General features: G+C 52.5%; 1 protein-coding gene across 1 annotated transcript in view; it reads right to left on the bottom strand.

Annotated features, from left to right (window-relative positions):
- The window catches only part of MYOM2 (myomesin 2), a 63864-nt gene that overhangs the window by 35119 nt on the left and 13442 nt on the right, over positions 1-15303 (bottom strand). The window contains exons 7-13 of the mRNA XM_070781757.1: positions 11294-11382; positions 11157-11207; positions 10303-10467; positions 7945-8106; positions 4784-4925; positions 995-1194; positions 353-406 (exon numbers count right to left, since the gene is read on the bottom strand). Of these exons, the coding sequence (XP_070637858.1) occupies positions 353-406; positions 995-1194; positions 4784-4925; positions 7945-8106; positions 10303-10467; positions 11157-11207; positions 11294-11382 (863 nt within the window). The remainder of the gene's footprint in view (positions 1-352; positions 407-994; positions 1195-4783; positions 4926-7944; positions 8107-10302; positions 10468-11156; positions 11208-11293; positions 11383-15303) is intronic.

Genomic DNA, 15303 nt, shown 5'->3' with positions numbered 1-15303 from the left:
TACAATGCTAGAAATAAAATTTGTGATTTAAAAGAAAAAAAAATGGAATACTGTTCATGCATGTAGTCCTGGGTAAAGGACTGCCTCCTTGGCCAGGAATCAGGGCTCAGGCTGGGCTGGTCACTGCTCCATGGCCCCTGCAGATGCTGGAATGACCCACATGAAGCCAGGACTCTGCTGACCTCCTCTTTCAGCCCTACCCTCTGCCTGCTCATCTTCCTGATTCAATGACCTTAAGCTGGGCCCAAAGGCTTTATTTTTACATGTGAAGAGCATACCCTCCACTCTCTAATCACAGCCCTAAACCCCTCGAGCAAAAACAGCCAAAAGGAAGTGGTGCCAAGCGCCTCACCTTCAAGTTCCTCCTGGTAGATCACGATGTCTTTCTCTCCCTCCAAGTGAACGGCTGCAGAGAGAAAGGTCGGTGCTGAATCTGAATCCAGAAAGCCTCTGCATTACGATGACAGCATCTGCACTACGCTGAGGTGGTCTGAGTTGGTGTTTTGGAAGTGGGCTTAAGGACAGCCAGTGTTTCTCAGCTCTTTGTACTGGATTCAAGAGACCACGCAGCTCAGGACAATGCAGTGACCACTTCAAATGTCATTAAAGAGCATCATTAAGGACACAATCTTGCTGAGGAATCTGAGTCACATGAAATTAAAATTTAGAAAGAGAGGGGCTTGGCTTCAACGCCTTCCAGCTCTCATTATGCACCGAACTGACAGAACCAGTGGATAAAGAAAAGTCTAATTCTGAACCAGTTTAATGATTTCAGTGAAGAGCCTTAGGACGATGAAAAACCTGCCTTCCGAAGTGTAAACGTCAGTCTGGTGTCCACACTCCTAACGTGACCTCGAGGGTTGCCCGAAGCCCCTGGGCCACAGTCTTGCCGCGCTCAGCCCTGAGGATTCACTCAAGGCTCAGAGCCAAGTTGGGGGAAAGAGAAAGAACAAGCCACACAAACCTGCCGGACCTTGAACTCCAAAGGACCTACCTTGTAACCTTCTGAGGTCAACAGGGTCGAGGGCAGCCACGGCCTCGGAGACTCTGGAAGGCCGGCTGATCCCCGCGCTGTTGACAGCCCGCACGCGGAATATGTAAGACCTTCCCTCAAAGAGCCCAGTCACGGGGTATTTACAGATCTTCACGGGGGCGTCATTGCACTGTATCCAGTTGTCGGTTCCCACCTCGCATCTTCAGAGCACAAAAAAGAGCAGAGAGTAACAACTGCAGCAGTCTAATACGTGTATGCAAGGAGATCAGACTCGTCAATCCTAAAGGAAATCAACCCTGAACATTCATGGGAAGGACTGACGCTGAAGCTGAAGCTTCAATACTTTGGCCACTTGATGTGAAGAACCGATTCACTGGAAAAGACCTTGGTGCTGGGAAAGATTGAGGGCAGGAAGAGAAGGGGACGACAGAGGATGAGACGGTTGGATGGCATCACTGGCTCAAGGCACATGAGTTTGAGCAAACTTAGGGAGATGGTGAAGGACAGGGAAGGCTGGTGTGCTGGAGTTCATGGGGTCGCAGAGAGCCAGACATGACTTGGCAACTGAATAACAACAGCAGCATTCATTATACACACGTATAACGGTTACAGTGGGAGAGCATCTCCCAATTTGTTTTGGTTTCTGTTATTAATCCAACGTAAACCCTGAACAATGCAAGTCTGACCCTAGCATAGCATCAAATTATCGCCCTGATGGTGCATGTTTTACCTAAACACATAGCTTTGTTTGATGCCGCTGCTGCTGCTAAGTCGCTTCAGTCGTGTCCGACTCTGTGCGACCCCAGAGATGGCAGCCCACCAGGCTCCCCCATCCCTGGGATTCTCCAGGCAAGAAAACTGGAGTGGGTTGCCATTTCCTTCTCCAATGCAGGCAAGTAAAAAGTGAAAGTGAAGTTGCTCAGCCGTGTCCGACTCTTCGAAACCCCATGGCCTGACTAACTAGTGACAATCTCTTTTGCTCTAGGGTGTGTATTATGTGGATAAAGACCTGGCATGCCTGTATCCATTTTGCTTTCATGTAGAAAACAAGTCAAAGGATGGAACCAAGACACAAGGACCAAAACATACGTGTTGGATGAGGAAGAGAACTTAACCAATATTAAGCGAAAAAAAAAAGAGCTGCTTGTTCTTTTCTGAAATAACCCCCTATGCCAATGCATTTATCACATACAAAACCTTAAATTCCTACCCAGAACCATCCTCTTATAACCAAATAGCTTATACCCTTCTCTCTTACTTCTGAACTCATGATCTTTGACTGTAATTTCATCCAAGAAGGGAAGCAAAAAGCAAAGAAAAGGAAATATATAAGCATCTGAATGCAGAGTTCCAAAGAATAGCAAGAAGAGATAAGAAAGCCTTCTGCAGCAATCAATGCAAAGAAATAGAGGAAAACAACAGAATGGGAAAGACTAGAGATCTCTTCAAGAAAATTAGAGATACCAAGGGGACATTTCATGTAAAGATGGGCTCAATAAAGGACAGAAATGGTATGGACCTAACAGAAGCAGAAGATATTAAGAAGAGGTGGCAAGAATGCACAGAAGAACTGTACAAAAAAGATCTCCACGACCCAGATAATCACGATGGTGTGATCACTCACCTAGAGCCAGACATCCTGGAATGTGAAGTCAAGTGGGCCTTAGAAAGCATCACTACGAACAAAGCTAGTGGAGGTGATGGAATTCCAGTTGAGCTCTTTCAAATCCTGAAAGATGATGCTGTGAAAGTGCTGCACTCCATATGTCAGCAAATTTGGAAAACTCAGCAGTGGCTACAGAACTGGAAAAGGTCAGTTTTCATTCCAATCCCTAAGAAGGGCAATGCCAAAGAATGCTCAAACTACCACACAATTGCAGTCATCTCACAGGCTAGTAAAGTAATGCTCAAAATCCTCCAAGCCAGGCTTCAGCAATACGTGAACCATGAACTTCCTGATGTTCAAGCTGGTTTTAGAAAAGGCAGAGGAACCAGAGATCAAATTGCCAACATCCACTGGATCATGGAAAAACCAAGAGAGTTCCAGAAGGACATCTATTTCTGCTTTATTGACTATGCCAAAGCCTTTGACTGTGTGGATCACAATAAACCGTGGAAAATTCTGAAAGAGATGGGAATACCAGACCACCTGATCTGCCTCTTAAGAAATTTGTATGCAGGTCAGGAAGCAATAGTTAGAACTGGACATGGAACAACAGACTGGTTCCAAATAGGAAAAGGAATACGTCAAGGCTGTATATTGTCACCCTGTTTATTTAACTTATATGCAGAGTACATCATGAGAAACGCTGGACTGGAAGAAACACAAGCTGGAATCAAGATAGCCGGGAGAAATATCAATAACCTCAGATATGCAGATGACACCACCCTTATGGCAGAAAGTGAAGAGGAACTCAAAAGCCTCTTGATGAAAGTGAAAGTGGAGAGTGAAAAAGTTGGCTTAAAGCTCAACATTCAGAAAACTAAGATCATGGCATCTGGTCCCATCACTTCATGGGAAATAGATGGGGAAACAGTGTCAGACTTTATTTTTTTGGGCTCCAAAATCACTACAGATGGTGACTGCAGCCATGAAATTAAAAGACGCTTACTCCTTGGAAGGAAAGTTATGACCAACCTAGATAGCATATTCAAAAGCAGAGACATTACTTTGCCAACAAAGGTTCATCTAGTCAAGGCTATGGTTTTTCCTGTGGTCATGTATGGATGTGAGAGTTGGACTGTGAAGAAGGCTGAACGCCGAAGAATTGATGCTTTTGAACTGTGGTGTTGGAGAAGACTCTTGAGAGTCCCTTGGACTCAAGGAGATCCAACCAGTCCATTCTGAAGGAGATCAGCCCTGGGATTTCTTTGGAAGGAATGATGCTAAAGCTGAAACTCCAGTACTTTGGCCACCTCATGCGAAGAGTTGACTCATTGGAAAAGACTCTGATGCTGGCAGGGATTGGGGGCAGGAGGAGAAGGGGACGACAGGGGATGAGATGGCTGGATGGCATCACTGACTCGATGGACGTGAGTCTGAGTGAACTCCAGGAGTTGGTGATGGACAGGGAGGCCTGGCGTGCTGCGATTCATGGGGTCGCAAAGAGTCAGACACGACTGAGCAACTGAACTGAACTGATGAGAATGGATGATAAATTGCATTTCCAGTAATTTCACAGCTCCCCTTGGTCTCCCTCCCAGGATCAGAACTCCATTCCAGGTAAAGGAACAAGAAAGTTAAAACTCCTTTCGCATCAGAGATGACCTACCATCACGTTATTACTCAAAGACAAATCCCAATATTTTGTGCATTATAACATCAATATTTTCTACTTGGAAACAAGAAGAAAATACTATTTAACCAAAAAGAAGATGGGCCTTCGGGTGTGAATGAGCTGGCATCCATGTCTACACGTACCGTGCTGGGCTCTAGCCCCAGAGGAAGAGACAGGGCTGAGCAGGGACCTCCAGCTGGACCTTCGGCGTCCCCGGCTGGACCTGAGCAGAGCCTGAGGTGGCTCCAAATGGCCTGGGGCAGGCTGGGATTAGTGTTGGTCAGGCACACGGAGCCCCTTCAGCACCCAGAGGAATCAAGGGCTCACCAGGCCCTGCCAAGGAGGCGATGCTTTCCAACCACCCAGCCAGGAGCCATAAGCAACCGCATCGTGAAGCACCTACACCCACAGAGGCCATCACACCCTTCAGATGAGAAAGATACCCATGCCCGCTGTCCAGGAGGAGACTCGCCTCGGGCACGATCTGGCCCCGGAGGAGCAGGACACTCACCGATCGATGAAGTAGCCGATGACGGGGCTCTCCTTGGTTGTATTGGGGGGCTTCCAGGTCACGATGACGTAGTCCCGGTTCGCGTCGTGGCAATGCACGTCCATGGGTGCACCCGGGGCCCCGGTGACCAGGGGGTCAGCGTCTGGGGGGAGGGAAGAGGACAGCGGCCAATGGTCAGTGTCTGGGGGGTCAGAGGACAGTGGCCAGGGGTCAGCATCTAGGGGGAGGGGCCAGGGGCCAGGGGTCAGCGTCTGGGGGGAGGGGACAGGGACCAGGGGTCAGCATCTAGGGGAGAAGGGGACAGGGACCAGGGGTCAGAGTCTGGGGGGGAGAGGACAGTGGCCAGGGATCTCGGGGGGGAGGGACAGGGGCCAGGGGGTCAGCGTCTGGTGGGCGAGGGGAGGGGACAAGGACCAGGGGTCAGCATCTGGGGGGAGGGGTCAGTGGCCAGGGGGGTCAGTGTCTGGGGGTGTGACAGGGACACCAGGGGGTCAGCGTCTGGGGGGGGGGAGGGGAGAGGACAGTGGCCAGGGGTCAGCATCTGGGGGGAGGGGACAGGGACCAGGGGGTCAGCGTCTGGGGGTGGGACAGGGACCAGGGGGTCAGCGTCTGGGGGTGGGACAGGGACCAGGGGGTCAGCATCTGGAGGGGAGAGGACAGTGGCCAGGGGTCAGCATCTGGGGGGGAGAGGACAGTGGCCAGGGGTCAGCATCTGGGGGGGGAGGGGACAGGGACCAGGGTCAGCGTCTCAGAGGGAGAGGACAGGGACCAGGGATCAGCATCTGGGGGGAGGGGAGGGGACAGGGACCAGAGGGTCGGCCTCTGGGGGGAGGGGAGAGGAACGTGGCCAGGGCCTGGGGGCAGCTGAAGCTCTGACAGCCCCTCAAACCTAGAGGCCCCCCTGCTCACTCCTCTCCCCAGCTTAACCCTGAGGCCCAGATGACTCAACTGTGACCGCTGGTAACCAGAGAGGTGCCCGTATGTGTGACTTTTAAACTCAAAACGTTCTGTCCTCTATCACACATTCAGTCTGATTTTCCATAACTGACTCCAAAGTTGAAGTTCGCCTTCTCCTGATGGCCTGTTGTCACATAATGTCGGGATGTCAAAAACTGACCGATGAAATATTACTGTTATCAGGAGGCATTTTGCACACTGGAGACACAGTACCTTAACACTCGTGTGTTTCAGAGTCCTCACAAGATCTGAAGACTTATATTTTTTCCTGCGAGTTGTGACCACATTTGAGTCTGTACCCACGTGTCCCTTCCTCAGCCGTTTACGACCAGAGTGCAATTGCGTTTGTTTCCAAATGTTAATTACTGCAGCTGTGAAGGCCAACAGAGCTGTTCAGAAGTATTAATACACTGAGCATTTAATCTCCTGGTGTGGCGTGCATAGTTACTTGGGACCTGTGGCCACTGGACCTCCTATCAGTGCCAGGTGTATACAGTTTCTTGTTCTGTCCCCTCAGCACATTGAAATCTAAGGATTTCTTGACACTAAACCAAATATTCTCTCTCACATTCAAACTCCTCAGAGAGTCATCAGAACAGTTAAGCCCCCAGCCCTGCCCCCACCGCACGCGTGTCGTTTTCTTTCTGCTGGCAGTGCTGCATAAGCTAGAAATTGCAACTCCAGTGTATGTATCTCACGTTGATGAGGTGAAACATCTTGCTAGAAGGTCTGCCCAGAGAGTGCAAAGGACATTTTAATGGCATCCTCATAAACATGGCAAAACTCTGTGGAAGTGTCTGAAACCCCAGCCTCATTGTCTTGAGGGGGTGGGGAAGGTGGGTGTCTGTACTTGTTTTGCATTTTTTTTTAAGCTAAAATATTCGCTGATGGTACAGCCCTTCCTTCATGCATGGATCTAACTGATCTGGTTTGGAAACATAATGTAAGGAGAGGGTCACTCCAGGCCCCCAGAACCTGGAGCCCGAGTGGGCATAAAGGCGCAGCAGGAGACAGGAGCACAGGATGGGGGGGTGGGGGCTGAGCGTCCAGGGCCATGGGGGGAGGGGAGCCCGAGTGGGCATAAAGGTGCAGGAGACAGGAGCACAGGATGGGGGGTGGGGGCTGAGCGTCCAGGGCCACAGCGGGAGGGGAGCCCGAGTGGACATAAAGGTGCAGGAGACAGGAGCACAGGATGGGGGGTGGGGGCTCAGCGTCCAGGGCCACGGGGAGTGGGGGACCGGGTTAGTTCAGTGGCCACCGGCCACCCAGAATAGACCATGTTGGTGTCCTGGGTGAGGGTGGTCAGTTGTGCCTTGGCCAGGTGGGGCTCTGTGCCTGAGGTCCCTGTGCGCCCAGAGGCCATGCAGGGTGAGGGCTCGGCGGGGGGAGCAAGGCCCCCATCACAGCCCAGGGGACCCTCCCCAGCTTAGACACCCAGGGCCCCCTCCCTGGAGAAGGGCCCAGGCCTCTGCCTGCCACACAAAACGGAAGAACATTCCTTACAAAACTGTTACGAAGTTTAGATTACATATGGTATATGAATATATGTGTGTATATATATATTAATACATATATATGTATGTATACATATATGTGTACATTATATATACAATTTTATCCATTTTGTATATCCCTTTATCCATTTTACATGTAAATGTATATAAAATATGTATATATGACCTGTACTTCATGCATACATGAATGTATACCTATAAGCCTATAAGGATAGGCATGTGTATATGATATATAAATGCATATGTTACACTTGTGTCTAAAGGTAAATGCTCTTATACACAGCCTCGCCCACTGTGCCTGCGGTGTCCTGAGCTCTGTCCCGCCTTCCACACCTGGGTGGGTGAGGCCGTCCCGCGAGCTGAAAGGAGAGGATGAAACGAGACAACACAAGTGTGTCCTGTGTGAACACTCCAGGATGCGGCTGCCCTGTGCTGAGGCTGGTTCTTCCTGCGACCATCCTCAGCTGTCACCAACCTCAAGGGTGGCAGAGGGGAAGGAGGGAGGTGCCTGGAACCGGCCTGCCCCCCAGACCCCGGCCGGGCGTGGCCCCTGAACCGCAGGTGCTCACCCCAGGACTTATCCCCTGGATTCCAGTGGCTTGTCGGCACCCAGGCAGCGAGCCCTGCCTCCGCCCCAGCGCCACTCACACCGAGTATCACGCTGGTCCCCACCCCCGGGAGCCCACGCACCTCGGACAAACAGGAAGGCGCTGTGGTCGGTGATCCCCCCTCTGGACACGATCCTCAGGGTGTAGAGCCCCTCGTCATCCTTGTTGAGGTGGCTGAAGGACAGCGAGGCCTGGCCTTCTCCGAAGAACATCTTGGTCCACTTGGACTCCTTCAGCAGCACGTCTGCAAGACGGGCAAGGAGACGGGCCTCAGGGACACGCAGGGCCCAGGTGCATCCAGAGGACAGTGTGCATACCAGGACGTGTGGAGGACAGCGCGCACGGCAGGGCGAGGGGAGGACAGCGCGCACGGCAGGGCGAGCGGAGGACAGCGCGCACGGCAGGGCGAGCGGAGGACAGCGCGCACTACAGGGCGAGCGGAAGACAGCGCGCACGGCAGGACGAGCGGTGCGCGGGGCCCCGCCCAGGGCGGAGTAGAGGGCGGCTCGCAGCGTGTGGAAGGCGGGACGGTCCCACACGGCCCTCCTGAGCCTTGGAAATGTACCACGAGGCCCTCATAGTGTTCCTTAGACAGTAATAATAACGTGCCAACAAACCACAGCCTAAAGGGTACAGAACTAAAAAGGTGAATTTCAGGAGAAGAAATATAAATGATAAAAAAAAAAATCGACACTGGGCATCAAGGAGACACAGGATAAAATAATGAGAAATTAGCTATTATTTTTCATCCACTGACTCCGTAACATCCACAACCAGAAAGTGCAGAGCGGGCCTGCCTGCTCCGCCCTAATCAGCCAAGACTGTGACACCACGTGGTCTGGGGATCCCGGAACTTAAGACCTAGGCACGGGAACACCTTCTAGCATCCAGGCCAACATCCTCTGGAAATATCAGGAGACCCCTCCTCACGTCCCTGTCACTTCTCTCCAGAAAGGGTAAATTAGAACCTTAGGATTTACATGAGACCTTAAATCCTAACTCAGAACTACAAAGCATAGATTAATCTCCTCTGCCACCACAAAGCATGTCTCTCCCCACCCCTTGCCCTCCTGGGCAGTGAAGATAAGACACACTGTCCTTTTCGAACCAAGACCACCACTGTCAACGCCCTCAAACCTAAAGCACCCTCGCAGTGGCCACAAGGTCAGCGGCAGCTCCTCTGCGCCCCACCCGCCCAGGGCTGCATTGTCTGTCAGCAGCTTTTTTCCATCAAGCTCTCCGTCATCACCGCGAGCCTGGTTTCCTGGCTACATTTGACAGCACCAGGGGCCAGTACCAGGCATCTGGCAAGTTGTCACAGGCTCTTCTGGGGTACTCCTTATATTTCACAGATACCTCGATTTACCATCTTGTGTATTTCCCCAGGGTTATAAACTACCTTACAGACAGGAATGGCATAGGATCCTTTGTGGTATTTCCCATTGCGTTAGGTCCTGGACAGATAAAAGCAGGAGGCTCTGTGACCGAATCCGTAGGAAACAAGCAGCCGCCAGAGGTGAAGAAGGTTCCTCCTGCAGTCTGCTCATACACACACATGCACACAAGAGCTCTCACATAGTCACACACTCTGCTAACACACACGCATGCACACAGGAGCTCTCTCACACACAGACATACACGGGAGCTCACTCACACACATGAGTTCACACATAGTCACACACTCTGCTCATACACACACACACACACACACACATACACACATGGGAGCTCACACACGCACATAAGAGCTCACATATAGTCACACACATACACACACATGTGTGAGCTTGCACATACACACATACACAGGAGCTCAAACATAGTCACACACATACACACACACACGAGTTTGCACATACATATATGCAAACTCACATACACACACACACACTCACACACAGCTGCACAGGGCAGCCCGTGCTGGCGGCAGCATGGGGCAGGGCCCTGGGGCCGTGGAGACTTGGGCCAGGCTTCCTGGGTCCCACTCCCTATCCTGCTGGCTCCCAGAGGCAGGGAGGGGAGGTCAGTGGTTCCTTGCCTCAGCTATCCACCCATAAGGGGCTGAGCACAGTCACTCCAAAATTCCTGATGAAATGAACTGGGCCATCAACCTCAGAAGAGTCGGACACACAGTCAGCTCTGGTGACTGTTCACAACTGTTGTAGCCGAGGAAAAACATACGGAAACAGACGCCTCGCTCTCTCCCCCTAATCACACCAGACCCTCTCTGTGGACCGAGAACAGCTCTGATGTCTCATCTCTTCCAGGCCCATGAACCGCATTCCAGGGAAGGTCAAGGTCACGGCAGGCCCAGGCTCCGCCCAGGCTCGCGCGCTCTGCCCCCTACAGCTGTCATGGAGGCGGAGACAGCACCACGTCAGCGGCAGGTTCGGAGCTCACGTCCACCCGAGAGGCCCAGGAAGAGCCCACGGCCACTCACCGTCTCGGTACCACTCGGCTCTGGGCTGCACGCGCTTCAGGTCCGGCGTCACCAGCAGTGTGCACTTGAGAGTCAGGGTCTCGCCCTCCCGCCGGAAGGTGACTCCGAATTTCTCAATGAACTGGACGTCAAAGTGCGTGTACGGGATCACGGACGACAGGGGCACTGCACAGAGCAGCGGGCACAGTCATGGCCAGGCCAGCAGGTAGAGCGGGTCCCCCCCCACCCCTGTGCCCTCTGCCTCTAACAGACAGCCGTGGACGGAACGTCTGTGTCCCCCAGGTCTCATGTGGGGGAGCTTCTGTGTGACGATATTGGGGGTCTGTGGGTGATCAGGTCATGAGGGTGGGGCCTGGGACAGGATCCATGCCCTCATAAGAAGAGGACAAGACCAGAGCCCTCTCTACTCTCAGAGAGGATGCAGCATCCCTCACCCACTCGGTGGTGGGCACCTCGACCTGGGACCTCCAGCCCTCAAGCACCGGGGGAAGGAAGAGTCTGATGTTCAAGCCCATGTGTGATGTTCATTACAATGCCTGCGTGGACTCAGCCACCTCTGAAGAACCAGAAAACCAGCGTGGAGTCACATCTGGACTCTGGAGAATCAGAGTGTGCAGGGTGTGTGTGCTCTGAGCACCGTGTAAGAATAAGGGGTCTAAACCCTGCACCAGCCCCAAGACGTGCGGCTCCCATCAAGTCGTAGCACCCTGAGCCCCGAGTCCCTGCAGCAACCGTCAGCACACGGACACCAGCCGGGAGAAAGGGCCTTTTGGAACATGGTTTTAGAAAACATCTGATGCTTAGAAAATATTTGGACACATTTTTCTGCACAAACAGGAAAATAATCAACTTACATCCAATCGGGAGCCCCACCGAATGGAACGGCTCCTCGTCACCCCGGAACCCTGCAAGACAGCCGGGCGGTCACGGCGGGTGGAGAAAGGGGAGAGAAGGCGGGAGCAGCCCCCACCCACCCCGAGGGCACACTCACTTCTCACCACCACTGCCGCATTGGTGGACACCTGCCCATGCACGTTTGTGGCCACCGCCGAGTAGGTTGCGGTGTCGTCAAAGTCGGCCCTGGGGGAAAAGCCAGACGCAGTCCTGATGGTGCCCTGGGACTGCCCTGCTCGGCCCCGGATGCAAGAACAGCCTTCCTCGAAAGCGGCTCGGGTGACCTGGATCCCTCGTCCTTGAGCAATTTGTTTAAGAACAATGCCAGCTTGTCCTCGGAATGAGGTATTAATTACACACACTATGCCTTGGCTTTGCAGGGAAAAATATGTACTGGCCCTTCCTAAAACCCCGAGTTTCACCCTCGAGGAGGAGCCTGTGTTCCCTCTGGTTCTGTTTTCCTACCTGCTACGTCCGTGGTTTTGTCTTGTCATGGGGCAGCTCCAATGGCCTCAGCCTCTGGGAGAATCACCCCTACTCCCTCCCCACCAGGGGGCCCCTGTGCAGACCCCAAGCACCCACTGGCGGGTGTAACCAGGGTGCCTGAACTGGACCTGCCCGAGGCCTTGGGGTCCGAAGAATCACGGGAACATGTGCTCAGCCCCAGGAAGGACAGTGACCCGGGCACCACAGACCCCAGTTTATCGGGGAGGGGCTCCTCACCCCACGTCTATCTCACACAAGTTGAAGCTTGTTTTCTGGATCTGCACTGTCTTCCCACCAGCTTCCCCCAGAAACGTCAGAGTTGAGAGGAGGGGAGGACTTAAACTAAATGCAGACTCTCTGCTGGTTGGGATTCCCAGGTGGCGCCAGTGGTAAAGAACCCACCTGCCAATGCAGGAGACACCAGAGACACAGGTTCAACCTCTGGGTCGGGAAGATCCCCTAGAGGAAGGCATGGCAACCCACTCCAGTATTCTTGCCTAAAGAATCCCATGGACAGAGGAACCTGGTGGCTACAGTCCATGGGGTCACAAAGAGTTGGACACGACTGAAGCAACTTAGCATATACACACTCTGCTGGTCATTTTTCATCAGCTATTTTGTATACAAGTCTTAAGTGCCAGGCAAGAGAGTCCTGTTACCCTATTAATACAAAGAGAAAGCAGAGTCTCTAAGAAGCTGGGTAAACACACACAAAATCCTGAAATCCGCAGCTTTCTGCCTTCTGCTGCCTCTCCAAGCGTGCGCATCACACGCACAGTGACAAAAACACAGAGAACATTTACTCAAATGTCACATTTAGATGCTTCAAGCATCCAGTGACCCAGAGACGAACCGGTTCTTCAGAAGTCCTTTAATTTTATTGCATGTTCTATTCCACCTGGGGCTGAAAATAGTTTCTTTGACCAAAAAATACACAGTGTCTCCAACAGTAAATAAGTGTTAGTCGCCCAGTCGTGCCTGACTCTTTGCGACCCCCGTGGACTGCAGCCCACCAGGCTCCTCTGTCCATGAGATTTACCAAGCAAGGATACTGGAGTGGGTTGCCATTTCCTTTTCCAGGGGATCTTCCCAACCCAGCGATTGAACCTGGGTCTCCTGCACTGCAGGTAGATTCTTTACCGACAAAAGGAGAGCATATTTCAGAACATTCGGAGGAACCCTGGCCCACCCCTTCGAGGTTCCAGTCCGGCCCCAGATGCCAAGCCCACCTGGACAACAGCGTCTCCTGCTGGAGTCTGAGCTCTTCCTCGGTTGATTCACAGAATTAGGACCCGGGGCAGAGATCCCTAATGCATTAGCGCAAACGCAGGTCAAGTAACCCGCCAGCACTTGCCGCTTAGCAGGAGGGACCGGGCCAGGGAAAGGGCACCTGGGACCCAGGGTCCTGGTGCGCAGAAGGCCTGTGCACCCACTCACACGCACCTATCCAGTACAGAGGCTCCACGGACCGTGTGATGTGGACAGAAGCCCACGGCCCCTACAAGTGCCCAGACCTGCTGACTCCATGCAGAGGACCCCGGGCAGGCACGCCCCCTAAGGGAGCACACAGCGCAGGGCGGAACTCGGGTTACTCTCATCTATTTCTTCTTGGACACGTCTCTGTAAACGCTTCGCCTCCTATGAGACACAGTGGAACGTATACAGATGATAAATAAGCACACGGGTGTGCGGGGCTGCCCATGTGTATTGGTTGGCTCTGGTGCAGGGGTGGGCTGCAGGAAGCCTCGTACACGGCGGCACCGCACGAAAGGGCAGACAGCAGGGCCAGGGCATGCAGGACAGAGTGTTCAGAGGGGACCACGCCCCATGTGAAATTTCGTTCACAGGTCACCTGGAGACCCGCATGCCTGACCACAGCTAGGGGCCTCCAGTCTCTCTCTCCCTCCCGAGGCCGCACCAGGGGAAGCCCAGAGTCTTAATTCGAGACTGTCAGAAGCCACACACAAGTGATGAGGGGCAGAGAAGCTTCCTTTCTATCTGGACGACATCCCAGGGCACACAGAGGGGCATTCCTTCTGTCTTAGTTGTTTCAAACGTCGTGGGGCACTTTTGCTTCCCAAAGCCTCGATCTGAAGTGTTCCCAAAGCCACCCCAGGCGAGAAACCTTATCTATTTTTTTTTTGAGGGGGGTCACTCCAAGTGGCATGTGGAACTTCCGCAGTCAGAGACCAAAGCCGTGCCCCCTGCGGTGGAAGCACAAAGTCTTAATCACTGGATCACCAGGAAGTCCAACGTGGTCCATTTTGTTTTACTTGAATATTTACTTATTCACTTGGCTGCGCCAGGTCTCAGCTGCGGCATGTGGGATCTTTGGTTGTGGCATTCGAACTCCTAGTTGCGGCACCTGGGATCTATTTTCCTGACCAGGGATGGAACCCAGGCTCGCAGCATTCGGAGCATGGGGTCTCAGCCGCTGGACAACCAGGGAAGTCCCTTGTCTATTTTAAAAAAGGGACAGATGAACATTTAAGCAGGACATGAATTTCTTCTGGGTCATCGGGGCCCATGTCCTCAAACTCTAAGCGGTGTTGACACGGGATTTAAATTTTCACTCAAAGTAGAATTTGAATATCAAAGTCTAAAAATAAAGCGCGAGAAGAGGCCAGCCCTGGAGTCACCCTACAAGGAGTGGGGCGCGTTGGGGTCAGACTGAAACACAATACGTGATGTTCTGAGCGCCTTTACCAAAACGGCAGCAGCATAAAAATTCTTTGAAGAAACAGAACTCACCCTGTGAGTCCCAAGAGAAAGTCTTATGAGCATGTAAAACCGTGTCAATTACAGCTTCAATTCGAACAGTACCGAAGGGGACGAAGCTTCTTTTCGGCACTTCAAGAATCTGGCAGCAGCAGCCAAAAAATATTCATAGGAGCAAATGTCACTGGGTAAGAGAAGGTGGGGCTGGCTCCCGGCGGGGCGGCAAGGAGCAGGCACATTCTCCCACACCTACAGGGCGCGGATCAGATGATGGCAGCTCAGCAGTTTGGAATGAACAGCTGAACGCAGCTGTCGTGTGTGGGACCTCCCGGCACTTCTTCTGGAGAATATGCTCATTTCAGCTGCTAAGAATGTCCCCACACGAGTAAGAATACTGAGAAAAACGTTAGTCTTGGGAATGTCCTTGTCCCCAGTTCCTTGGCTACTTGCAAGCTGACGCCAACACCAAGTCTATCTGAGGATCCCTGGGTATACTGGGGCCTCACTGATTTAGCTCCCCTGGTTCAAAGCTTCTCTTATTCTCAATACACCATGAAAAGTTGCCGCGTGAGGGTGAGTAGGATCTTTCCATACTTAAGAAGAGCTTCCCCAGGGACTCAGATGATAAAGAATCCGCCTGCAATGCAGGAGACCCAGGTGTCATCCCTGGGTCGGGAAGATCCTCTGGAGGAGGGAAAGGCCACCCACTCCAGTATTCTTGCTGGAGAATCCCATGGACAGAGGAACCTGGTGGGCTACAGTCGCACAGAGTCGGACACAACTGACTAACTAACACACACATACTTGAGAAAGGGAATTTGTTTCTCTTTTCAAAATAATGATTAAAATATAGCTTTAAAATGAAGCAATTGCTCCCTCAAGCTCACCCCGAGCACTCCCAGG

The sequence above is a fragment of the Bos indicus genome, chromosome 27 (assembly GCF_029378745.1).
Source record: "Bos indicus isolate NIAB-ARS_2022 breed Sahiwal x Tharparkar chromosome 27, NIAB-ARS_B.indTharparkar_mat_pri_1.0, whole genome shotgun sequence".
NCBI lineage: Eukaryota > Metazoa > Chordata > Mammalia > Artiodactyla > Bovidae > Bos > Bos indicus.
Note: the sequence above shows the minus strand (reverse complement) of the source record. Positions and strands in the feature narration are given on the sequence as shown.